Source organism: Pongo pygmaeus, chromosome 19 (genome assembly GCF_028885625.2).
Source record: "Pongo pygmaeus isolate AG05252 chromosome 19, NHGRI_mPonPyg2-v2.0_pri, whole genome shotgun sequence".
Lineage (NCBI taxonomy): Eukaryota > Metazoa > Chordata > Mammalia > Primates > Hominidae > Pongo > Pongo pygmaeus.
This window is the reverse complement of record NC_072392.2, coordinates 44,680,160-44,703,651: the sequence shown is the minus strand read 5'-3', so window position 1 is coordinate 44,703,651 and position 23,492 is coordinate 44,680,160. Positions and strand designations below refer to the sequence as shown.

Below are 23,492 nucleotides of genomic sequence, written 5' to 3'. Positions count from 1 at the left end.
GTCTCCACTAAAAATACAAAAATTAGCCGGGCGTGGTGGTGCACGCCTGTAATCCCAGCTACTCAGGAGGCTGAGGCAGGAGAATCGCTTGAACCTGGGAGTCGGAGCTTGCAGTGAGCCAAGATCATGCCATTGCACTCCAGCCAAGGTGACAGAGCGAGACTCCATCTCAAAAAAAAAAAAAAAGTATTCCTTTTTTTCCCACATTTCTTTAGAGAAACAGGGTAAGGGCTAAAGAAGAGCACAACTGAAATATGTAACCAGATTCAGAACCCCTGCAACACAAAGAGAGATTAACAGTTACTGAACCTCGTGGTACACACATTGGGGAACGCATAGTTCCTGCTCTAGCACAGGGGTTGGCAAACCTTTCCTTTTCTCTATAGGGCCAGATCTGCCACTGTAGCACAGCATACATAATATGTAAATGAATGGGGGCGACCTTATTTGGCTCACAGGCCTTAGTTTGTGACCCCTGATTTAGAGAATTGATGACAAGGAAAGCATGGGATCCTGTAATAAGACAACCTAACCTGGTTTTGAGGAAGTGACTTTAAACAAAGACCTTAAGAGTATGGAGGAATTAGTTCAGCAGAGGAGCTGGCTTCTTTGGAGATGGTTTGGGGAGTGATGTCGGAGACGTGTGCTTCTAGCACAACACATGTACTGTGACAGGTACAAAGAAGGCTCAGGAGAGGAAGAATGGTTCATAAGGGTTGGAGGAGAAGTCATAAGGATCTAGGCACTGGGAAGCCACTGCAGGGTTTTAAATGCAGAACTGAACTTAATTTACTTGCTAATCCAACAAAAACTTATTTATTATTTTCTGAGATGGAGTCCTGCTCTGTCACCCAGACTGGAGTGCAGTGGTGTGATTACATCTCACTGCAGCCTCCACCTCCTGGGCTCAAGCCATAATCTCACCTCAGCCTCCCAGGTAGCTAGGACAAATACATACATATATATATATATATATATATATATTTTTTTTTTTTTTTTTTTTTTTTTGAGACAGAGTCTTCCTCCATTGCCCAGGCTGGAGTGTAGTGGCACGATCTCGGCTCACTGCAACCTCCGCCTCCCGGGTTCAAGCAATTCTCCTGCCTCAGCCTCCCAAGCAGCTGGGATTACAGGCGCCCACCACCACGTCCAGCTAATTTTTTCTTTGTATCTTTAACAGAGACGGGGTTTCACCATGTTGGCCAGCCTGGTCTCAAGCTCCTGACCTCAGGTGATCTGCCCGCCTCAGCCTCCCAAAGTGTTGGGATTATAGGCGTGAACCACCATGCCTGGCATAAATATGTACTGAATGAGTGCCTACCACATGCCAGGCACGTACAAGACTAGGTCCATGCCCCTAGGATGCCTGTATTCTGGTGCAGGAGACATATTGGCAACAAATAAAATAAACCTTGCTCTAAGAGCGAGAAGGAAATGCATATTCTCATCTCACCTAAAGTGAGTTTACTTAGGCTGAGATGTCAATAGGTAGGATATGACCTGTAGAACTAGGAGGAGAGGTTCCAGTAGAGAAAGTGGGCAAGAACGTGGTATATAATAGGTGATGTCCTGAGGCTGATGGCAGGTGAAGGCAGCAGTCTATGAGGGAGAGGTATGCTCAAGCATACCATGGCGTAAAGGCCACAGAAAGTCACTGGAGAGTTTTAAGTAGGGAAATGACATGATCTGCCCTGATCCAATTCTGTTACATGGAAAATGAACTGGAGGAAGATCTGAGTGGAAACCAGGGAAAACTGAAGATACTGTTGTGGTAGCCCAGGCAAAAGATGGTGGTGGCTTGGAATAAGGTGGTAGCAGTGAAGATGGAGAATAGAAGACAGATTACAAAAACATTCTGGAAGTGGAAGTGACAAGACTTACTGAAAGACTGGGGAAGAGGAGTAGTAAAGGAGAAGAACAAAGATGATTCTCAGAGGTCTATCTTTGGTAACCCTGCAGATAGGAGCACCACTCAGTGAAACGGGAAGACAAGGTTTGGAATGATGAGAAAACCAAAACTTCTTTTGGCTATGTTAGCTTTGGGTGCCTAAGAAATATCCAAATGGAGATAATTAAACAGGCATTTTTGACGTGTGATTCTGCAACACAGAGGAGAGGGCTGGACTAGAGATTTAAACTTTGGAGTTGCCAACTTTCGGGTGGTAATTAAAGCCATGGGGCTGGATTACCTAAAGGGAAGCATGTAGAGGGCTCAGGATTCCTGTGAGAATTCCAACATATGTAGATATAGATATATTTTGAGATGGGAGTTTTGTTCTGTTGCCCATGCTGGAGTGCAGTGGCACGATCTCTGCTCACTGCACCTCTGCCTCCTGGGTTCAAGTGATTCTCCTGCCTCAGCTTCCCAAGTAGCTGCAATTACAGGCTTGTCGCCACACTCAGGTAGTTTTTGTATTTTTAGTAGAGATGGGGTTTCACCATGCTGGCCAGCCTGGTCGTGAACTCCTGACCTCAAGTGATCCGCCCACCTGGACCTCCCAAAGTGCTGGGATTATAGGCGCGAGCCACCGCGACCAGCCCCAACATTTAGACATCAGATAGTGAGAGCAAAAGTGGCTAGCAAATGAGACTCAGAAGGAACAGCCAGAGAAATGGAGAAAATCCAAGAGCGAAATGTCAATAAAGCCAAGATGAAAGTTTGGCGACAGGAGTAACTATGTTGAATATTGCAGAGACAGAGTAAGATGAGAACAAAGTGTCCACTGGATTTGGCAACATAGAAGTCACTGGTGACCTTGATAAGAGCAACTTCAATGGAGTGGGCAAAGTAGATGCGGTGGCACTTGATTACTAGAAGCTGCCTCAGGAGGAGTGCTTGAGCTCAGGAGTTCCAGGTGGCAGTGAGCTATGATGGGGCCACTGCACTCCAACCTGGGCAACAGAGCAAGACCCTGTCTCCAAAAAAAAAAAAAAAAAAAAAAATGGAGTGGGCAGAAGAGAAGCCAGATTGGTATAAAATGAAGAGTGAATAAAAGGTGAGAAATTTGAGTTGGTACAGGTAGAAATCTATGAGTGGAAATTTAAAAAACTGGCAGGGTGGTTGGAGAGGGATGTGAAGGATACCAGAACATAATTTGTATGCTGATGGGAACAGTTACAGGGAGAGACAGGATTTGGTGACTGATTTTATTGGGAAATAGTGGACAGGAAGGAAGACAAGGATTACAGGCAGGACAGATGGTAGTGCCATTTATTAAGGTCAAGAATATAGAAGCAGGGCAAACGTATTTGCCTACAAAGATCATATGTTTCCACCACACTAGGTAGGCTTTCAGAGGAAGAACTGTAAAATTTGACTAAGCCTCTCCAGACTGTACCACTTTCTGATGTAATTAATCTCCTGATGAAGTTAAAACCTCTTAGAGTCGCAAGGCTCTGCTAATCCAATCTAGCAGCCACACAAGCCAAGTGAATAAAAATGTACTTGTACTGGTGAAAGGGACATTACTCGTGAAAAAGGGCTCTAAATTCACAGCTGATGGAAGAGCAGTCATATTTCTGTAATCAAAATACCAAAGACTTACAAACTGGTAACTTCCAGATAAACAGTGGAACCAGACATTTTTCCGAAGAAATTAATCAAATTCAATATTGTTTACACTCCCTAATGCTCATTAATGATGTAGCTTCATACACCCTTTTTACTTTTGATATTACAGTGAATTTCCATGGAAGTATTTTCAGAGATGTTAGGCCTCTGAAATAAGTATCAGTTCTTGCAACAACCCAGAAAAATTAACTTCTCCAGCTGGTTCAAAGGAGTGCCTGAGGAGAAAGGTAGAAACTAGAAGATAGAGTTTTGACTTAATAACTAATTTTGACGTTCATGATAGGCCTCTGGCAAACGTTTGAGGAAATGAATCTATAGAGAATGGACGGGCTTTAGGACTTCTATAAGACCTTCGATCTTTAGAAAGGGATGAAGGATGCCACCATCTACAAAAAGTTCTATTTGTATTATTCAGCAATATGTAAAGAGCTGGAATTTGGCATCGCCCTCTAGCCTGATGGCCGAGCTGCTGAAAGCTCCGTAGGATTCATATCCCCAGAACAAACAACTCGGTCACCTGATCCTGGCTCAGAAGCCCCAGGTCCCTTCCATCCCCAATCCTTTCGCGTGGCCCAGTTTTAAAAACCTGCAGAGAGAAGGACGGGATGCCAGGAAGCCTGTTGATTCAACGTGCCACCCAATTCACGGGTTCCGGGTGTCACTGGCCTGGGAAAAGCTTTCAGACTCTGAGCAACTACAGCGCTTTCCTCCCCCTTCCCACCATAGAGCAGGGAAGGCCAGGCCCCCCCTTCTTCCCGCATACGGCTCCCCATTGCCTCTTCCCTTACGGGACCAGGCCCTAGGAGCCCGGTTCCCCACCTGACTCCTGCGAGAAACACGCTCTTCAGTCGGAACTTTACCTGTCTGAAGCCCGCCGCTCCTCCGGTGCGCTAAGCCCCCACCGAGGAAAATGGAGTCGTCGAACCGAGACTGGGAAAAGATAGCACTGACCCACCGCACAGCCCCTCCGCCGCCACCGCCGCCGCTGCTGCGTCAACGTGCTACGTCATTTCCGGCTCCCTGTCACCGAGAGTGGGCGGGCCATTTCTTGTTCTCCCTCCCGCTCTCGGAAGCTTTCGTCCCGTGGGTGCGAAAGGTAACCGAAGTGGCTCAGGAAGGCAGCTGTCACTGAGCCTCTGGAAGAGAGCGAGAGTATCGTAAGTAACCAGGCTCAGCCGGTTTCTCAGGCCGCTCTAGTCAAATAAACCATAAAGATCAGACTCGGGCTTCTTCACTTCCTTCTCTCCGTGGTTTCGCCATCAGCTTCCGGTTCCGGGGAGGGGCCGAGTTTTCTTCGAAGATTTGGGGCTCCGCGATACAGCTAGGATGGCGGTAGTACCTCTGCTGTTGTTGGGGGGTTTGTGGAGCGCTGTGGGAGCGTCCAGCCTGGCTGTCGTTACTTGCGGCTCGGTGGTGAAGCTACTCAATACGCGCCACAACGTCCGACTGCACTCACACGACGTGCGCTATGGGTCAGGTAATGCTGGGGACCGGGCTCGGGTGGGCTAGGGAGGCCTGGGAGGCTCTGGAGGGGCGGGGCCTATAGAAAATCTGAGGGTGTGGTCTGGGAGAGTTAGGGGTTCCCTGGGAAGGTTCTTCAGGTCTAGAGAGTCGGAGAACTGAGTTGTTCTAAGGCATCTTAATCGCAACACCACCTAATATTTGGTGAGCTACAGGCCAGGCACGTTACCTATGTACTTTTTCCGATTATTAACATTCTTGTAAGGTGATACTATTGTTATCCTCATTTCACAGATGAGGAAACAGACGCAGAGAAATTAAATCGTTTATTCAAAGCCTTGCAGCTAGCAAATGACAAAGTCGGGGTTCTATCCATATCTATCCAGGTTCAAAGCCTGCTTTAGAGACAAACAAGAAAATGACAGTAAGTGCTGTGTCTGAAATTTTAAAGTTACAGTAAGTACTGTATCTGAAACTTTAAACTCCAAGAGCTCACTCGTTGACTACAACCCTTTGTCTTCCAGCTCTTCTGCATCTTACACTTGCTCCTCAATTTCTATCTTTGGCCCCCTTCTACCCAAACCTTAACCTCCTTATTGTAAGGAACTTGGAGCAGGGACAGGAATTACAGAGAAAACTTTTTTTTTTAAGCGTTTGAAATTAAAATGTTTAGTAATAAATTATTTGTGGATTCATTCATTCAGCATAGGTCTTAATGAGTTCCTACTACATGGCGAGAATTGTACTACATACAGGAGATTCGGTGGTGATAATCAGTCAAAAAAATTACAATATAATAAAAACAGACCAAAAAAAGAAAGTCTTATCTGCCTGAAAAAAAAGATTAAAAAAAAGAATGAAGGTCAGCTAGTGAGATGTGAGAGGCATCTAAGATAGCTGGTAGATTTCTGTTTTGGATGACTGATGATGCTGTTTGCTGAGGGAGGAAAGAGTTCTGTCAGGTGGGCTAGTCTGGTTCATGATTCCCAAAACCCATCTGATCAGTTAGACTAGGCAAGGACGTGAGTTATCATCTCTGCGATGTCTTAATAATCCTAGCACCCATTCAGTGAACACCTACCATGTTGTCAGGCTTATTTTTTAATTTGTTTTGGTTTCCTACTTTGGATCTACTGAATTAGAGTGGAGGTGGACAGAGGCTTGGCAGTAGCAATCTGTAGGTTTAAAAAGCTCTTCAGGTGGTTCTGATGGACAGCCAGATTTGGGAACCAGGTTCAGTCTGGAGCTCAGAAAAGGGATCTGTGCTGAGCCTGAGATACAACATTAAATTCAACATCTTGTACAGACTGTGGTTGAAGATGTCAGGGTTGTAGATGAAATTGCCCAGGATGAACTGTGGTTCTTTATCTGGGATCAATTTGAATAACTTGAGAAACTTGTTAAAAATACAAATGCTTTTGTCCTGACCCTCAACAATTGTTTAAGAACTACGGGTAGAAACAGATGAAGGCCAGGCATAGAACTTTGGATAATCCCAAGGTATAAGGATTTGGAGGAGGAAGTGAAAGGTTGAATAGAAAGCAGAAAATGTAGGAGACAAAATGTAGACCATGGTTTAGTGAAGCGTGGCTGTGAGGACCCAGAGAGCTGTAAGGCAGTAACCAGAAGTAGGAAGGGAGACTTGGTTTGCCTTTTCTGAAAAAAGATATAATAAAGTCATGAGCTGAGTGGAAGGAGATAGTAGAAAGGAGCTGATAGTTGGCTACATTTACCTGTGTAATTGGCAGTGACACAATTACGACTCATTGCAGCCTTGACCTCCTGGGCTCAAGCAATCCTCACATCTCAGCCTCCTGAGTAGCTGGGACTACAAGTGCACTCCACCACACCTGATTAATTTTTTGCGTCTTTTGTAGAGATGGAGTTTTGTCAGTTGCCTAGGCTTGGTCTTGAATTCCTGGGCTCAAGCTATCTGCCCACCTTGACCTCCCAAAGTGCTGGGATTGACGGTGAGCCACTGTGGCCAGCCTCTTTTTTTTTCTTTTAAATATAAAAATTTTTTTTTAGTCTGGGTGTAGTGGCTCACACCTATAATCCTAGCACTTTGGGAGGCTGAGGCAGTTGGATTGCTTGAGCCCAGGAATTTGAGACCAGCCTGGGCAACATGGCAAAAACCCATCTTTACAAAAAATGGAAAAATTAGCCAGGTGTGGTGGCAGGCACCTGAAATCCCAGCTACTGGGAGGCTGAGGTAGGAGGATCACCTGAGCCTGGGAGGTCAAGACTGTGGCGAGCTGTGATCGTGCCACTGCACTCCAGCCTGAGTGACAAGAGGGACCCTGTCTCAAAAAAAAAAAAATATACATATATATATATGTACATTTAGAGACTGCATTTTGCTATGTTGCTGAGGCTGGTCTCGAACTCCTGGACTCAAGGGATCCTCCCACCTCACCTTCCCAAAGTGCTTGGATTACAGGCATGAGCCACTGTGCCAGACCTCCAAGGATACTTTTTTTTGTTGTTGTTTGAGACAGAGTCTTGCCCTGCCACCCAGGCTGGAGTGCGATGATGTGATCTCGGCTCACTGCAACCTCCGCCTCCTGGATGCAAGCAATTCTTCTGCCTCAGCCTCCCAAGTAGCTGGGATTACAGGCGCATGCGACCACGCCCAGCTAATTTTTATATTTTTAGTAGAGATGGGGTTTAACCATGTTGGCCAGGCTGGTCTCGAACTCCTGACCTCGTGTTCTGCCCGCCTCAGCCTCCCAAAGTGCTGGGATCCAGGCGTGAGCCACCGTGCCCTGCTCAAAGAATACATTTATAATACTTGACCACTCATGGGAATTGGGAGCTGTAATGGCTGCTTAAAGTTGGCAACATAAAGTAGTCTCATTTTAATTGTGAAATACAAAAATTTTTTTGTAATAGTTAATGAACATGAATAATATTACAAACATGTTAAAATTATATGATTAGACACGTTAGGGGCTATCCAGGCTAGTGTGTATAGGTTAGCACTGCCTGTGCCTCAAAAAAGTCACATAGATTTGTGCTTTGGATATCCTTTGATGCAAATTCTTAGAATTTTCTGATATGACATACCCTTAAGTATACTTTATCATATAATAACTAGTATTATGTGGACACAGTTTGTATTTTCTTTTTTTTTTGAGACGGAGTCTGGCTCTGTCATCCAGGCTGGAGGGCAGTCGCGCGATCTTGGCTCACTGCAACCTCCACCCCCCGGGTTCAAGCGATTCTCCTGCCTCAGCCTCCCAAATAGCTGGGATTACAGGCTGCCACCACCACGCCCAGCTAATTTTTGTATTTTTAGTAGAGATGGGTTTTTGCCATGTTGCCCAGGCTGGTCTTGAATTCCTGGGCTCAAGCAATCCAACTGCCTCAGCCTCCCAAAGTGCTAGGATTATAGGTGTGAGCCGCCACACCCAGCCTAAAAAAATTTCACTCCTAAAGTGCTGGGATTACAAGCGTGAGCCACCACGCCCAGCACATTTTGTATTTTTTATAAATATTTTAATGTTGTGGAAGAAAAAATATTGCCAAGCATAGCATTTTTCTCCCCACCCCTTCTTACCTGTTTTATGACACAGGGCACAATATTGGCCATAGGCAAGAAGGGTGAGGCTGAGCTCACTTGCCGTTGTTTTTTTGAGGAATGGGTACCAAATTTATTTGTTAATCTCTTGCATTTGAAGTACACAGTCACATCCTTGGCCTGAAATTCTTTGCTGTAGCCCTTCACTGTGACACAATTGCAACCAACCACTTTATGAAGTTTTCCTTATCTATCAGTTTTACAAAGGCTTAGCCATTTCTCTGGTTTCTTAAGGTCATCAACCTTAATTGGGTTGATTTGGTGTTCAGCACAAAGGGCCACCCCTAGCTTGACATACATAGGTTCTTCACATTTGGATGCAAGCACACAAAGATGGGCTTGGCCCTTGTCTAAGGCTTTGGCAGCTTTGCAGGTTCCACCTGCTAGGCCATCATGGCTGAGGGCGGTCTTCAGCCTCTTGTAAAGCAGTATTAATATCCGTTACACCTTCAGCAGCGTGTCTTCCTTGGCCATGGTGGTGGGTTACAGGTGAAGGTGAATCTTGAGCGCACTCAAGCTTCTGTCTCTGAGCATGTTGTCCATGGCAGAGAAAGAGAGTTGCCTTTCTTTTCTTAACTGCAGGCAGTGGGCAGCAGTCAGTGACAGGTGTAACCTCTGTGGATGACAGCAACAGTTACTGGAGGATACGGGGGAAGACTGCCACAGTGTGTGAGAGGGGAACCCCCATCAAGTGTGGCCAGCCCATCCGGCTGACACATGTCAACACTGGCCGAAACCTCCATAGTCACCACTTCACTTCACCTCTTTCTGGAAACCAGGTGAGGTGGCTTTCGATGGATCGTTGCTGCTCTGCATTACTCAGTCGGTGCTTGTTTGATCTCTTGGTTCTTAACTGTTTCTTTTCTAGGTGTAGATGTTCTCTTTTGTGCAGACCTGGGGAAATGGCTGTTTTTGTGTGGGTTTTTTTTTGTTTTTGAGACGAAGTCTCACTCTGTCACCCAGGCTGCAGTGCGGTGGCATGATCTTGGCTCACTGCAACCTCCGCCTCTGGGTTCAAGCAAGTCTCCTGCCTCCGTCTCCCAAGTAGCTGGGATTACAGGCGCATGCCACCATGCCCGGCTAATTTTTGTTTTTGTTTTTATTTTTATTTTTTTGAGATGGAGTCTCACTCTGTCACCCAGGCTGGAGTGCAATGGCATGATCTCAGCTCACTGCGACCTCTGCCTCCCGGGTTCAAGTGGTTCTCCCACCTCAGCCTCCCGAGTGGCTGGGACTACAGGCGTGTGCCACCACACCCTGCTAATTTTTTTTTTGTATTTTTAGTAGAGATGGGGTTTCACTATGTTGGCCAGGCTGGTCTGGAACTCCTGACCTTGTGATCTGCCCGCTTTGGCCTCCCAAAGTGCTGGGATTACAAGTGCGAGTCACCGCGCCTGGCCTGATTTTTGTGTTTTTAGTAGAGATGGGTTTTCACCATATTGGTCAGGCTGGTCTTGAACTCCTGACTTCAGGTGATCCACCCGCCTCTGCCTCCCGGAAGTGTTGGGATTATAGGCATGAGCCACTGCGCCCAGCCGGTTTTGTTTTATAAGTGTGAAGAAAATTGTTTCTGGTCAAAGTGGAGACAACTAAACCAAATCAAGAAATGAGAAGGACAGACAGACTGGGTATACATTAGCATATCATAAATTCTGATATCCTGCAATAAAGAAACCCAATGTTTTCCAACTTGTAGTTTTTTTTTTTTTTAATGATGCTGACTAGTTACATTAGGAAAATAGATTTGCTTTTGTGTCACTATGTTTTTTGTTTTTAAACAGGGTCTCGCTCTGTCACCCAGGTTGTAGTGCAAGTGATGTGTGATCTTGCTCACTGCAGCCTCAGCCTCCTGGGCTCAAGCAATTCTCCCACCTCAGCCCCCACTACAGGCTCACGCCACCATGCCTGGCTAATTTTTGTATTTTTTTTTTTTTTATAGATACAGGGTTTTGCCATGTTGCCCAGGCTGGTCTCAAACTCCTGAGCTCAAGCTATCTGCCTGCCTCAGCCTCCCAAAGTGCTGGGATTACAAGCATAAGCCACTGCACCCGGCCTTGTGCCACTGTTTTAAGCCTTGAGTTGTCAGGGGATGTAGACCCCTTAATGACTCCTTCCCTATCCCCAGCCCCGGTATGCAGTTTTCCCTATTAACATCTTACCTTCAAAGGGTAAATTTGCTATATTTAATGAAGCAATATTCATACAGTTTTATTAACTAAAGATTATAGTTTTTTTCTGATTCCCTTTGTTTTTTTTGTTTTGTTTTTTGAGAGGGAGTCTCGCTCTGTGCCAGGCTGGAGTGCAATGGCGCGATCTCAGCTCACTGCAACCTCTGCCTCCCAGGTTCAAGCTATTCTCCTGCCACAGCCTCCTGAGTAGCTGGGATTACGGGCACCTGCCACCACGCCCGGCTGATTTTTGCATTTTCAATAGAGACGGGGTTTCACCATGTTGTCCAGGCTGGTCTCGAGCTCCTGACCTCGTGATCCACCCAACCTTGGCCTCCCAAAGTGCTGGGATTACAGGCGTGAGGCCTCTGTGCCCGGTCCCTTAGTTTTTACCTAATGTTCTTTTTCCATTCCAAAATACCACATTACATATACTTGCCATGTCTCATTAGGCTGTTCTTGGCTGTGACAGTTTTTCAGGCTTCCCTAGTTTTTGATGACCTTGACGGCTTTGAGGAGTGCTGGTCAGGTGTATTGTAGATTGCCCCTCTGTTGGAATTTGTTTTTCTTGTGATTAGACTGGACTTATAAAGGGTTTCGGAGGAAGATCACAGAGGTAAAGTGCCATTTGTATCCCATCATATCAGGGGTACATACTATCTTTATGATTTATGACTGTTGATGTTGACCTTGATTACCTGGCTGAAGTAGTGTTTGTTCGTTAGGTTTCTCCTGTAAAGTTATTCTTTTCATTTTCCCCCTTTCCATACACTTTTTGGAAGGAAGTCACTATGTGCATTTCACTCTTACAGACTGGAGAGTTATACTCTGTCTACCTTAGGGTGGCATATCTACATATTTTATTTGGGATTTTTCCATATTGGGGATTTGTGTCTTTTCCCCAATTTGTTTATTTATTCAGTTATTTACATTAGTATAAACTTATGGATAGTTTATATTTTGTTATAATCTAATGCTGCTATATTTTGTTGCTCAAGTTGTTCCAACTTCGGCCATTGGGAATTCTTTCAGCTGGCTTTGTGTCCATTGGTAGTATCCCATTGTGTTTTTGTGTATATGTGCGTGCACTTTAAAGCACTTCTTTCCTTTCTGGCACCAAAAGATGCTCCAGGCTCATCTTGTTTATTTCTTGCTCCAGTACTAGAATCAGCTATTTCTCCAAGGAGCTCTGCTTCCTTTTATTGGAGAATGATATTAAAACCAAGTTCTAGGCCTTATGTAAGCTTGTTGCTACTGGAGTGTTTCTTTTAGGCCCTCTCACTTGACAGAATAAATAACTGTAGTCCGGGTGCAGTGGCTCACGCCTATAATCCCAGCACTTTGCGAGGCCGAGGTGGGCGGATCACGAGGTCAGGAGTTAAAGACCAGCCTGGCTAATATGGTGAAACCCCGTATCTACTAAAGTACAAAAATTAGCTGGGCATGGTGGCGGGAGCCTGTAATCCCAGCTACTCGGGAGGCTGAGGTAGGAGAATCGTTTGAACCTGGGAGGTGGAGGTTGCAGTGAGCCAAGATTGCACCATTGCACTCCAGCCTGGGTGACAGGGCAAGACTCCATCTCAAAAAAAAATAAAAGAAGAACTGTTACCTGTGTATGCTTACTCATGTATATATACGTATCTATAAATTTTTATTTGCATAGCCATCTGTATCTTATATATTAAGTTAAATGAGGTTTCTTTTTCTTTTTTTTTTTTTAAGATGGGTACTTGCTATATTATCCAGGCTGGAGTGCAGTGGCTACTCACACGTGTGATCATAGTGCACTAGAGCCTCGAACTCCTTGGCTCAAGCAGTCCTCTTGCCTCAGCCTTCCAAGTAGCTGGGAATACAGGCATGCCCCACTGTGCCTGGCTAGGGTTCTTATTGATGTCTTTAGTTGTAATCCATTACCACATAGATCGTCCCAGCCTCCTCCCTGTGCTAATTTGTAAATTCCCACTCCAACAGTAGGATACCTTGTTCCTACCATCTGCCATCCATGTATTGAACTTCAGTTCAGTTCCAGTATACGAATATAGCAGTATCAGAATTACATGCTGGTGCCCTCCTGGGAACAATTTTATCAAGTAGAGTGTATACACACACACACACACACACTTCTGAAATAATCAGTAATTTTTCAATTGCCATCGTATAGAAACTGAATATTTGGCCTTAAGGAGGATGGGATTTAGATGAAGAGTAGAATATAGAGAACTTGCTCTCTCTCTCTCACTGCCTTATTAGAAAGAAAGAAAGAAAAGAATGTAGAGAACTTGCTATGTTTTGCTCAGTTAATATTTGCTATCTCATTTAATTCTCACAGTTGCTCTGTAAGGTGATATTGTGATCATTTTATAGAGGAGAAAACAAAGGCTCAAAGGATTTACAGAAGAAGGGATCGAGTTGAGATTCAAGGTCAGCCTGACTCCAAGAGTCCATTCCCTTTTGAACTTGTCATTTAAAATCTAGTTAAGAGAATGAAGCAGTAATATTTAATGTCAAATAACAAGAGATATAAAGTATTTTAAGGGCCGAATGTGGTGGCTCATGCCTGTACTCCCAGCAATTCAGTACGCTGAGGTAGGTGGATCACTTGAGGCTGGGAGTTTGAGACCAGCCTGATCAACATGGTGAAACCCCCATCTCTATTAAAAAATACCAAAATTAGCTGGGTGTGGTAGCACATGCCTGTAATCCCAGCTATTCCAGAGGCTGAGGCACGAGACTCGCTAGAACCCAAGAGGTGGAGGTTGCAGAGAGCCGAGATTATGCCACTGCACTCCAGCCTGGGCGACAGAGCGAGATGCTGTCTCAAAAAAGTAAAGTATTTTAAAGCCAGCACGGTGGCTCACACCTGTAATCCCAGCACCCTGAAAGACCAAGTGGGGAGAATCATTTAAGACCAGGAGTTTGAGGCCAGCCAAGGCAACACAATTGCCTACAAAAAAACTTAATTACCTGGGTGTGGTGGTATATGCCTGTAGTCTTAGCTACTCAGGAGGTGAGGCCGTAAGACCACTTGAGGCACTGCACTCTAGCCTGGGCAACAGAGCAAGATCCTAACTGTTTTTTTTTTTTTTTTTTGATACAAAGTTTCGCTCTTGTCACCTAGGCTGGAGTGCAGTGGTGCAATCTCGGCTCACTGCAACCTTTGGCTCATGGCAACCTCCGCCTGCCCGGTTCAAGCGATTCTCCTGCTTCAGCCTCCCGAATAGCTGGGATTACAGGCGCCTGCCACCACACCTGGCTAATTTTTGTATTTTTAGTAGAGATGGGGTTTTACCATGTTGGCCAGGCTGGTCTTGAACTCCTGACCTCAGGTGATCTGCCCGCCTTGCTCTCCCAAATTGCTGGGATTATAGGCATGAGCTACCGTGCCTGGCCACGATCCCAAGTCTTAAAAAGAAAAAAAAAAAAAAAAAAGAAATTCTGTTTTAACACTGTAATAGAAAATATAAGGCAACTATAGTATTAATTGCAAAATAAGTGTTTGGACCATAATCTTTTTTTTTCCTTTCTTTTTGATGCCATGACTCAATTAGGAACCATGGACCATAATCTTACAGCAACGAATTTTTTTCCTCCTACGTCCTTTGTGTGTTTCGTCTTTTTCCATGGTTCATGGTTTATTTTAAACAACACTGGAATGGCCAGGCGCGGTGGTTCATACCTGTAATCCCAGCACTTTGGGAGGCCGAGGCGGGCGGATCACCTGAGGTTGGGAATTCGAGACCAGCCTGACCAACATGGAGAAACCCTGTCTCTACTAAAAATACAAAATTAGCCGGGCATGGTGGCACATGCCAGTAATCCCAGCTACTAGGGAGGCTGAGGCAGGAAAATCACTTGAACCTGGGAGGCGTAGGTTGTCGTGAGCCGAGATCGCGCCATTGCACTCCAGCCTGGCCAACAAGAGCGATACTCTGTCTCAAAATAAATAAATAAATAAATAAAATAACAACACTGGAAAGCAGCTGAATTTTTTTTTTTTTTTTTTTTTTGAGATGGGGTCTTGCTCTGTCATCCAAGCTGGAGTGCAGTGGTATGATCACAGCTCATTGCAGCCTTGATCCCCTGGACTCAGGTGATAGCTGTAGTAGCTGGGTACCATAGGCATGTGCCACCATGGCCGGCTAATTTCTTTTTTTTTTGAGACAGAGTTTTGCTCTTGTTGCCCAGGCTGGAGTGCAATGGTGTGATCTCGGCTCACCGCAACCTCCGCCTCCTGGGTTCAAGTGATTCTCCTGCCTCAGCCTCCCGAGTAGCTGGGATTACAGGCATGTGCCACCACACCCAGCTATTTTTGTATTTTTAGTGGAGACAGGGTTTCTCCATGTTGGTCAGGCTGGTCTTGAACTCCTGACCTCAGCTAATTTCTTTTGTATTTTTTTTTAGGGATAGGGTTTCACCATGTTGCCTAGGCTGGTCTCAAACTCCTGGGCTCAAGTGATCTGCCCCGCTCAGCCTCCCAAAGTGCTAGGATTACAGGCATGAGCCTGGCCCCTCTGATTTTTTACTTCAAGGTGGCCTTCTTTTTCTTCCCATTGCCTCCCACCCCTTTTCAAGCCCTTGCCAGCCATGCTAATGTTACTACCTTCTGTATTTTCTAGGAAGTGAGTGCTTTTGGTGAGGAAGGTGAAGGTGATTATCTGGATGACTGGACAGTACTCTGTAATGGACCCTACTGGGTGAGAGATGGTGAGGTGCGGTTCAAACACTCTTCCACTGAGGTACTGCTGTCTGTCACAGGAGAACAATATGGTCGACCTATCAGTGGGCAAAAAGAGGTGCATGGCATGGCCCAGCCAAGTCAGAACAACTACTGGAAAGCCATGGAAGGCATCTTCATGAAGCCCAGTGAGTTGTTGAAGGCAGAAGCCCACCATGCAGAGCTATGAATCTAGAGGCTCTGAGCCACTGTTAATGCACAATGTTCACAGACGTCTGTTGCTGCCTCACCTTGGGATCCCTGTCACAAGTTCCTTGGGCAGTGGCCGTGTTACCATTGAGATGAAGATATACAACAGAAAATAGTGGCTGTGTTTGGAAACTTCAGCCCCGCATACTTGAACTAGTCACTCTCCCAGATTTGCGTGGGTCAGTTCTTTCTGAGTAGAGGACTTGCTGGTAAAGGGGCAGATGCTTTTTATTCATACTGATAAACTGAGGGGAACATCCCTCTTAGCTGGGAAACTTTTTACTCTTCAGGAGCTTGGCATCATGGACTGTTTATGTGATTTTTCCCCTATTTTCTCTCTCCAAAATGATAAAAACAATAATTTTATTATGAGTCACTGTGTTGTTATTTATTAGGTGTGCTATTTCATTAGCTGCTTAATCCTTGAGTCCTAAGACTCTTTGGAGACACTATGAAGCTCCAATGTGGGCCCTTTTAAGAGCTTTACTTGCATAGAAACCTTTTCTCTCTCTACTTTGACTTTTCTCCAGGCATCTCATCTTTAATTGATCTTTGACTAATTATAGCTAAAAACTCTCAGAGAATACAGCATAATAAATAGCCAGTGAAATGTTTGCTTTGTATCTGTTACTGCAAATGAGAAAAAGGGGTAGAGGTAGAAAGAAAGAACCAGTATTTATTCACTGCTAAATACTAGGTACCATATTATAAATCTTTTTTTTTATTTATTTATTTTTGAGACAGAGTCTCGGTCTGTTGCCCAGGTTGGAGTGCAGTGGCACGATCTCGGCTCACTGCAAACTCCACCTCCTGGGTTCACACCATTCTCTTGCCTCAGCCTCCCGAGTAGCCGGTACTACAGGCGCCTGCCACCACACCCGGCTAAATTTTTTTGTATTTTTAGTAGAGACAGGGTTTCACTGTATTAACCAGGATGGTCTCGATCTCCTGACCTGGTGATCCGCCTGCCTCGGCCTCCCAAAGTGCTGAGATTACAGGCGTGAGCCACCGCGCCTGGCCTATAGATCTTACCTCATTTAATCTTCACAGAATTCATATAGGGTAATACTGCGTTTTTATCAGTGCAGCAGAAAAGTTGAGTAACTGCTTGAATTCTTTTTTTCTTTTTTTTTAATTTGAGACAAGGTCTTTGCTCTGTCACCCAGGCGGGAGGGGCACAATCGTGGCTTATTACAGCCTTGACCTCCTGGGCTCAAGTGATCCTCCTGTGTCAGTTTTTGATTTATCGTAGAGATAAGGTCTCACTGTGTTACCCAGGCTGGTCTGAAACTCCTGGGCTCAAGTGATCCTTATGCTGTGGCTTCCCAAAGTGCTGGGGATTACAGGGGTGAGCCACCATGCCTGGCCTACTGCCTGAATTCTTTTTTTTTTTTTTAAGATGGAGTCTCACTCTGTCGCCCAGACTGGAGTGCAGTGGCGCAATCTCGGCTCACTGCAACCTCGGCCACCCAGGTTCAAGTGATTCCCCTGCCTCAGCCTCCTGAGTAGCTGGGACTACAGGCGCCCACCACCACACCTGACTAATTTTTGTATTTTTAGTAGAGATGGGGTTTCACCATATTGGCCAGGCTGGTCTTGAACTCCTGACCTCGTGTGATCCGCCCACCTTGGCCTCCCAAAGTGCTGGGATAACAGGTGTGAGCCACCGCGCCCGGCCTGAATTCTTAAAACTAATAAATCATTTTGGAATAGGAATCCAGCTGTTTCTGACTCAGGTTTTTTTAAGTGCACTACGATTGTGTTTAGCTTTTGGAAAACAAATCCTGTTTTTTGGACAAACGTAGATACATTTTTCTCTAAAAAGGTGGATAGAAAACTACTTTTGTCCTCTGCCTACCTGATTTCCTCCTTTCCTGTGTCAATTGCAGAAAATTTGCTCCTGTAGCTTTCAGTCATGGTATTGGTGAATGGAGATGGCTGCCATCTGCTGGAATTTCAGTGACTAGCAGGCTTTTTTATTTTTAGAAACTTCCGAGTTTTGTTCTTTTTTTTTTCCTATTTGCTTTGTTAATGTTGAATATTTAGAGACACCATTTCTGTGCCAAACATGGCCCGTGACATTAAAAGACTTGGTCTCTTTTACAAGGATTTGTGGTCTCAATAAATGGAGGCCGTGAATTAGTTGACCTCCACTGTTGCCTCAACCACCCCCCACCCCTGACTCCCTGCCTTTATTCCACTTCACTTGTGTTGATCCCTTAAGATCTCTCCAGAAAGAAATAGACAAATGATAAAATCAACATTTTAGGCTATGAGATGGCTGAGAGTAGGGCTGGTAACAGTCAAGGGAGAAGGAAGGAAGTGACAGGAATCTTGGCTCAATAAATACATTGGATAAGATGAACCAGAGTAGGGATATGTGTTGCACGGCACCCCTCCTTGACTTGGACAGAGGTTTTCAGTGAATTGGGCCTTCCCAGAGCATTTGGAGGACATACCCTGAGGGAAGGCTGCAGATGACGAGGAAGATGACGCAAATACAGTGCTTGAGAGGTAAGTATGACCTTGAAACAGCGTTGGCGCGCTTGGGGAGATGTGAAATCACTGAAGAGAGGAATAGATAAGGGAGGAAACAATTAGAGGAGTGAGAGCAACTTTGGGCAACACACAGGTGAAAGATGAAATGGTGTTTTATCTGAGGGAGCCAAAAAGAGAGGCTCTGAGTAAAATCTTGAAGGATATATATGGAGATTAGGACGTGGGAGTGAAGGGGTATGAAAAGAGACATGACCTACTCCATAATACTTATTTTGAAACCCTCAGGATTTCCTTAGCTTGTGCTGTATCAGTAGATCATTCAGATACTGACCCTTAGCAGCACGGTAACGCTGAGGGACCTTTGTCCTGTTCTCTCATTTTACAGAGAAGGAAGCAGGCAAAACGATGTATTGTCTATTTTATGTAATTATGTTTGCTTCCCAGATAAAACTATTTTACAGAGAAGGAAGCAGGGAAAACTATGTATTGTCTATTTTACGTAATTATGTTTGTTTCCCAGATAAACTACAGAGAAGGAAGCAGGCAAAACTGACTATGTATTGTCTATTTCATGTAATTATGTTTGCTTCCCAGATAAACTATTTTTTGCTAAAGGGCAAGAAGAATATTCACTATTTCTGCAGTATCTCCCCCTCTCCTCCATCAGGGCCCAGTTCGTGCCATAAGTAGATTGACCAGAACAGTGTTCAAACAGTAAATGAAGTAAAAACTCATTGGCCAGGAACCGTGACACGCGTCTTTAGTCCAAGCTACTCAGGAGGCTGAGGCAGGAGGATCCCTTGAGCCTGCCGGAGTTCGAGACCAGACTGGGCAACGTAGCAAGTACTCGTCTCAAAGAAAAAAACAAAACAAAACCTCATTAGTTTCCTCTGTGGATGGAATGAGGCGGGATTTTTGAGGCCTTTTAATTACCTCCTAGTTTCTGCTTCAGTAATTTTCAAACAAGATCTTGAATAAGATGGGAGTGCTACCACGTCTTACCAAAGGTGTAACTTCAGCAGAACCCTGAGTCCAGGCCTAAGTGGCTAGGCGGACTGCAACTCCCCTCAAAGTGAGCTCCCCGGAAGGAAATGAGTCAGGTCCATCGCCAGCCCAGGGAGTGGGCCCGGACTCCGACCCCCGCGGGTCCCCGAGCCCCGCGGTTCCGGGCACCGTGGGGTGCGCCCGGGTCGTGCGTCAGCTCTTGGTCCGTTCCCTCTCTCCCTCTTCCCGGAACCACGCCTGCTCCTCGCGCACGCAGCCGGTCGGCCCTGCCGGGTCGTGGGGCAGGGCGGGACTGGGGTGGGAGGCCGTTGGTTGGCTGGCGGGCTGCGGAAGGCGGGGCTCGCGTGCGCACCAACGCGTCCTCGCTCAGCGTTGCTCCTGCGCGCGCGGCTGGTCGGCCAGCAGCGGCGCTGCGCGGATCCGGCGTCGGGGCCCGGCATGGCGGGGGCCGGGGCCAAGCCGGGCCGGACCCGGACCTAAATGCCTCTGTTCTTCTCCGCGCTGTTGGTCTTGCTGCTAGTTGCGCTTAGCGCCCTCTTTCTAGGCCGGTGAGGGTTCCCGGCCGCGGCGGCGGCGGCGGCGGCGGTGGCGGTGGGAGGGGGCGGAGAGGAGGAAGAAAGACAGGAGGGGGCGCGTGCCTTACTGAGGCGCGTGAGGCAGAGTGGGTAGGGTGGAGGGAGGGGGCGCGCGGCGAGGGGAGGGATCGTGAGGAGGCGCGCGGCCCGAGCTGCCGGGGATGGGCTGCGAGTTGGGGGGACTAAGGAAGCGGGCGGGGTCTGAGGAAATACTGAGGCCAGGAACTGAATAGGAGTGTGAGGAAGGGGCCTGGTTCAGTGGCTTCCCTTTCCCCCTCCACCCGCCCCTGCATGTCCCCTTCGCTAAGTGCGAAGGGCACCTGCAGCATCGGTCTGGGGAGAACAGCATTCGAGCTGCCGGGTCTGACCTCAAAATGCCTTCTCGTGGATACCTGTCTGGAGGGTGGGGGCAGGAGACAGAGAGACCCTCTGGGGAGTGTGATGGCACATCTGACAGAGCTGCCTCCGCTTTGACTCTTGCTGGGGCCTTCTCTCTCTGCCTCTGGGATTCCTAACAATTTGTGGGATTTTTTTTTTTTTTTTTTTTTTTGTCTCCAACTTAGAGGGTGGAGTTTCTGGTTTCATCTGGGTGGAGGGGTCAGTCGGGAGCTAAGATCTTGATCAGCGTGGCTGAATGTATATGACAGAGTGGTGCTTTGGGAGAAAAGAGAGTTGCTCAGATCCAGTTTCAGGACACGACCTTTTGCAAGGCTTTGTAAAACCAGCAAGGGGTGAGGGAAACCATCATTGGAAAAAGGTCCTATGAATTAACAGGAATTTTTCTGCAGGTGGCTTGTGGTCCGGTTGGCCACCAAGTGGTGTCAGCGGAAGCTGCAGGCGGAGCTAAAGATTGGCTCCTTCCGCTTTTTTTGGATCCAGAATGTCAGTCTTAAGTTTCAGCAACACCAGCAAACAGTGGTGAGTTCTGGGAAACTCTGGATATGTGTGTAGGGTTGATCCAATTGAATTTAAACTCTTAATTTCCTTTTTTTTAAAAAAAGAAATCCTAGTGGCTTTTCTAGTTAATTCCAGCCTTGCCATTTCTTTGCCAAGATGATCTTAGAGCTAGTTGGAGAACGCTGCAAGTTGTTCAGTTAAAAATGTTTGCAGGACACAGAGTGTCCAGGGCACATAACAAAGATACAAAAGAAAGATAATAGGAAATCGAAGATTTTACCGTGCTAATTTAAGAGAAGATTCAAGGCAACATGCCTATGAAACAGAAATTCTAATAATCCAGAACCTTTCCTGGCTTGTCAAGCTGCTCGTGGCTTATTTAGCAGCTAGCACACAGAGCTTTCTCCCTCACTGTTTTAGGAAATTGATAACCTGTGGATTTCCAGCAAACTCCTTAGCCATGATCTTCCGTGAGTACCCTATATTCTCACTTCTCCCCTAGAGGAGTACTTTGGAGTTGGTGTTTGCAGAGTGACACTCTTCTACAGAGGCATCACAATCCAAGGAGGAAGGGAGGTTGTTGCTGAAGTCTTCCTGTTAGCCTGGGTGCCATTATCTTGTGAGACAGATACTGATAACTGCTATGAAACTAATTTCTGTGATTTGAGCTATATTTCTAGGAAGGATGAGAAAGTGAATGTGAGGGTGGGGAATAGACTGCTATGGGAGGGGTGGACCTGGTGGCAGTGAGATTTCTCTTCTGGGCAGACACTATGTGGCATTGTGCTTTGGAGAAGTGCGTATCAGAACGGACCTACAGAAAGTTTCTGGCCTGTCTGCCCCATTCTCCCAGAGCGCTGGGGTGGATCAAAAGGAACTGTCCTTCAGCCCATCCTTATTGAAGATCTTCTGCCAAGTGAGACAACTTCTCCCGCTATCCTGGACTGTACTTTGGCATGGTTGGCTTTGGAGTTATGGGTAGATTTTTCTACTATTTTTAGGGCATAATGCTAAGAGCTGCCCCTCTTTCTTATCTGGAAAGGAAGGGCAGTTCCTTAACATTAATTATTGTTCATTCTTGCTTTTTCCTTCCAGCTATTCTCCATTCATGTAGATGCTATAAACATCATGGTTCTCAAGGTGGATACCTCTGAGTCCTTATGGCATATTCAGATCAGTAGAAGCAGATTTCTTTTGGATAGTGATGGGAAAAGGTAAGCACTGGGGAGCAGAGGATCTAGCCGTCCTATTCTTGCCTAGAGTTGCTTCAGGGCCTCCTTATCAAGGTGTTCTCATTCTGTGCAGTTGGAGGAGATGCTAAGATTAGACATTTCCACTTGCCTTGTCCCTTCTAGCCAACAGAGCTTGACTGGAGGTAAATGGTGAGGAAAGGGGCCAAGTGCTCTTTTGTTTTTTTTTTGTCTTTTTTTTTTGAGACAAGAGTCTCGCTTTTCACCCAGGCTGGAGTGCAGTGGCGCAATCTTGGCTCACTGCAAGCTCCGCCTCCTGGGTTCACACCATTCTCCTGCCTCAGCCTCCCGAGTAGCTGGGACTACAGGCACCTGCCACCGTGCCTGGCTAATTTTTTGTATTTTTAGTAGAGATGAGGTTTCACCGTGTTAGTCAGGTTGGTCTCGATCTCCTGACCTTGTGATCCTCCTGCCTCGGCCTCCCAAAGTGCTGGGATTACAGGCGTGAGCCACCGCACCCGGCAAGGCCAAGTGCTCTTAATTTTTTTCCTTTCCCAGGCTAATCTGTGAGGTGAGCTTATGTAAGATCAACAGCAAAGTTCTAAAGAGTGGTCAGCTGGTAAGTATGCCATGATCATTCAGATGCCTCATTTCCTCCTGGGCATAAAGTGTGAAGGAGCTTAGGGCTTACATCCTAGGTTCTGTGGCCTTAGGGGGTTCCCTCAAGTCAGTACCCAGTGTTCCAGATCACCACATTTTGACCTAAAACTTCCAAACTTTCTTACATACACCTTAGAGGCTTATCATCCCCACAGGAGGACACTTGCCTAGTGGAGCTCTCACTGGCCCTGGACCTGTGTCTAAAGGTGGGCATTAGCAGTCGGCATCTCACGGCTATCACTGTGGATGTGTGGACACTCCATGCTGAACTGCATGAGGGCCTTTTCCAGAGCCAACTGCTGTGCCAGGGCCCAAGCCTAGCATCTAAGCCTGTTCCCTGTTCAGGTAAAGCCCCAATGATTGAGCTTCTTGGCTGCCTTGTTCTCAGGGATTGTTTTGGAAGTAGAAAAAATAGTGGTCTCACTGCTTATTTAGATGTGATTCAATAGTCATCATGGACTTTGACCCTAAGGATAGTTAGAGGAAATAGGGCATTTGCTTGTGCTGAGTGGCAGAACTAACATTGATTGGGCAACTGTCATGAGTTAGACCTGTACTATGGGTTTTTTTTTTTTTTCTTTTCTTTTTTTTTTTTTAAAGACGGAATCTTGCTCTGTCACCCAGGCTGGAGTGCAATGGCGTGATCTTGGCTCACTGCAACCTCTACCTTCTGGGTTCAAGCGATTCTCCTGCCTCAGCCTCCTGAGTAGCTGGGATTACAGGCATCCACCACCACGCCTGGCTAATTTTTGTATTTTTTAGTAGAGATGGGATTTCACCATGTTAGCCAGGATGGTCTTGATGTCCTGACCTCGTGATCCGCCAGCCTTGGCCTCCCAAAGTGCTGGGATTACAGGCGTGAGCCACCGTGCCCAGCCTTGTACTATGTGTTTTATATACAGTTGACCATTGAACAACACAGGTTTGAGCTGTGCGGATCCACTTATATGTGGATTTTTTTC

General features: G+C 46.2%; 3 protein-coding genes across 7 annotated transcripts in view; 2 read left to right on the top strand and 1 right to left on the bottom strand.

Annotated features, from left to right (window-relative positions):
- SUPT6H (SPT6 homolog, histone chaperone and transcription elongation factor) overlaps positions 1 to 4,597 on the bottom strand; it is a 40,223-nt gene extending 35,626 nt beyond the window's left edge. Inside the window, exon 1 of the mRNA XM_054458693.2 lies at positions 4,432 to 4,597. The gene's annotated coding sequence lies outside the window, so the exon portion shown is untranslated. The remainder of the gene's footprint in view (positions 1 to 4,431) is intronic.
- Positions 4,598 to 4,873: 276 nt separating this feature from the next.
- SDF2 (stromal cell derived factor 2) lies at positions 4,874 to 16,070 on the top strand. Of its 4 annotated transcripts, none has more exons than XM_063656077.1 (4): positions 4,898 to 5,048; positions 9,195 to 9,391; positions 13,145 to 13,201; positions 15,397 to 16,070. In XM_063656077.1, the coding sequence occupies exons 1-4, from the start codon at positions 4,898 to 4,900 to the stop codon at positions 15,682 to 15,684; spliced, it is 693 nt and encodes a 230-aa protein (XP_063512147.1). In that variant the 3' UTR covers positions 15,685 to 16,070. The 4 variants fall into 4 exon arrangements, with proteins under 4 accessions (XP_054314670.1, XP_063512147.1, XP_063512148.1 ...); XM_063656078.1 differs by lacking the exon at positions 4,898 to 5,048 and adding an exon at positions 5,327 to 5,456; XM_054458695.2 differs by lacking the exon at positions 13,145 to 13,201 and having other exon boundaries at positions 4,874 to 5,048.
- Positions 16,071 to 19,540: 3,470 nt separating this feature from the next.
- The window catches only part of BLTP2 (bridge-like lipid transfer protein family member 2), a 30,771-nt gene continuing 26,819 nt past the window's right edge, over positions 19,541 to 23,492 (top strand). The window contains exons 1-7 of one of the 2 annotated variants that reach the window (XM_054458681.2): positions 19,541 to 19,756; positions 20,572 to 20,701; positions 21,101 to 21,150; positions 21,449 to 21,596; positions 21,776 to 21,894; positions 22,429 to 22,489; positions 22,686 to 22,875. In XM_054458681.2, coding sequence (XP_054314656.1) covers positions 19,689 to 19,756; positions 20,572 to 20,701; positions 21,101 to 21,150; positions 21,449 to 21,596; positions 21,776 to 21,894; positions 22,429 to 22,489; positions 22,686 to 22,875 — 766 coding nt within the window. In that variant the 5' untranslated portion in view covers positions 19,541 to 19,688. Of the gene's footprint in view, positions 19,757 to 20,571; positions 20,702 to 21,100; positions 21,151 to 21,448; positions 21,597 to 21,640; positions 21,659 to 21,775; positions 21,895 to 22,428; positions 22,490 to 22,685; positions 22,876 to 23,492 lie in introns of those variants that run through there. The other variant, XM_054458683.2, reaches the window with a different exon arrangement.

Bases quoted from the DNA above. Each gene is read 5' to 3' on its own strand.
- SDF2 (XM_063656077.1), top strand. From the start codon at position 4,898: ATGGCGGTAGTACCTCTGCTGTTGTTGGGGGGTTTGTGGAGCGCTGTG. The intron at 5,049-9,194 runs GTAATGCTGGGG...TCTTAACTGCAG, and splicing joins CGACGTGCGCTATGGGTCAG to GCAGTGGGCAGCAGTCAGTG. The intron at 13,202-15,396 runs GTCAGCCTGACT...TGTATTTTCTAG, and splicing joins GGATCGAGTTGAGATTCAAG to GAAGTGAGTGCTTTTGGTGA.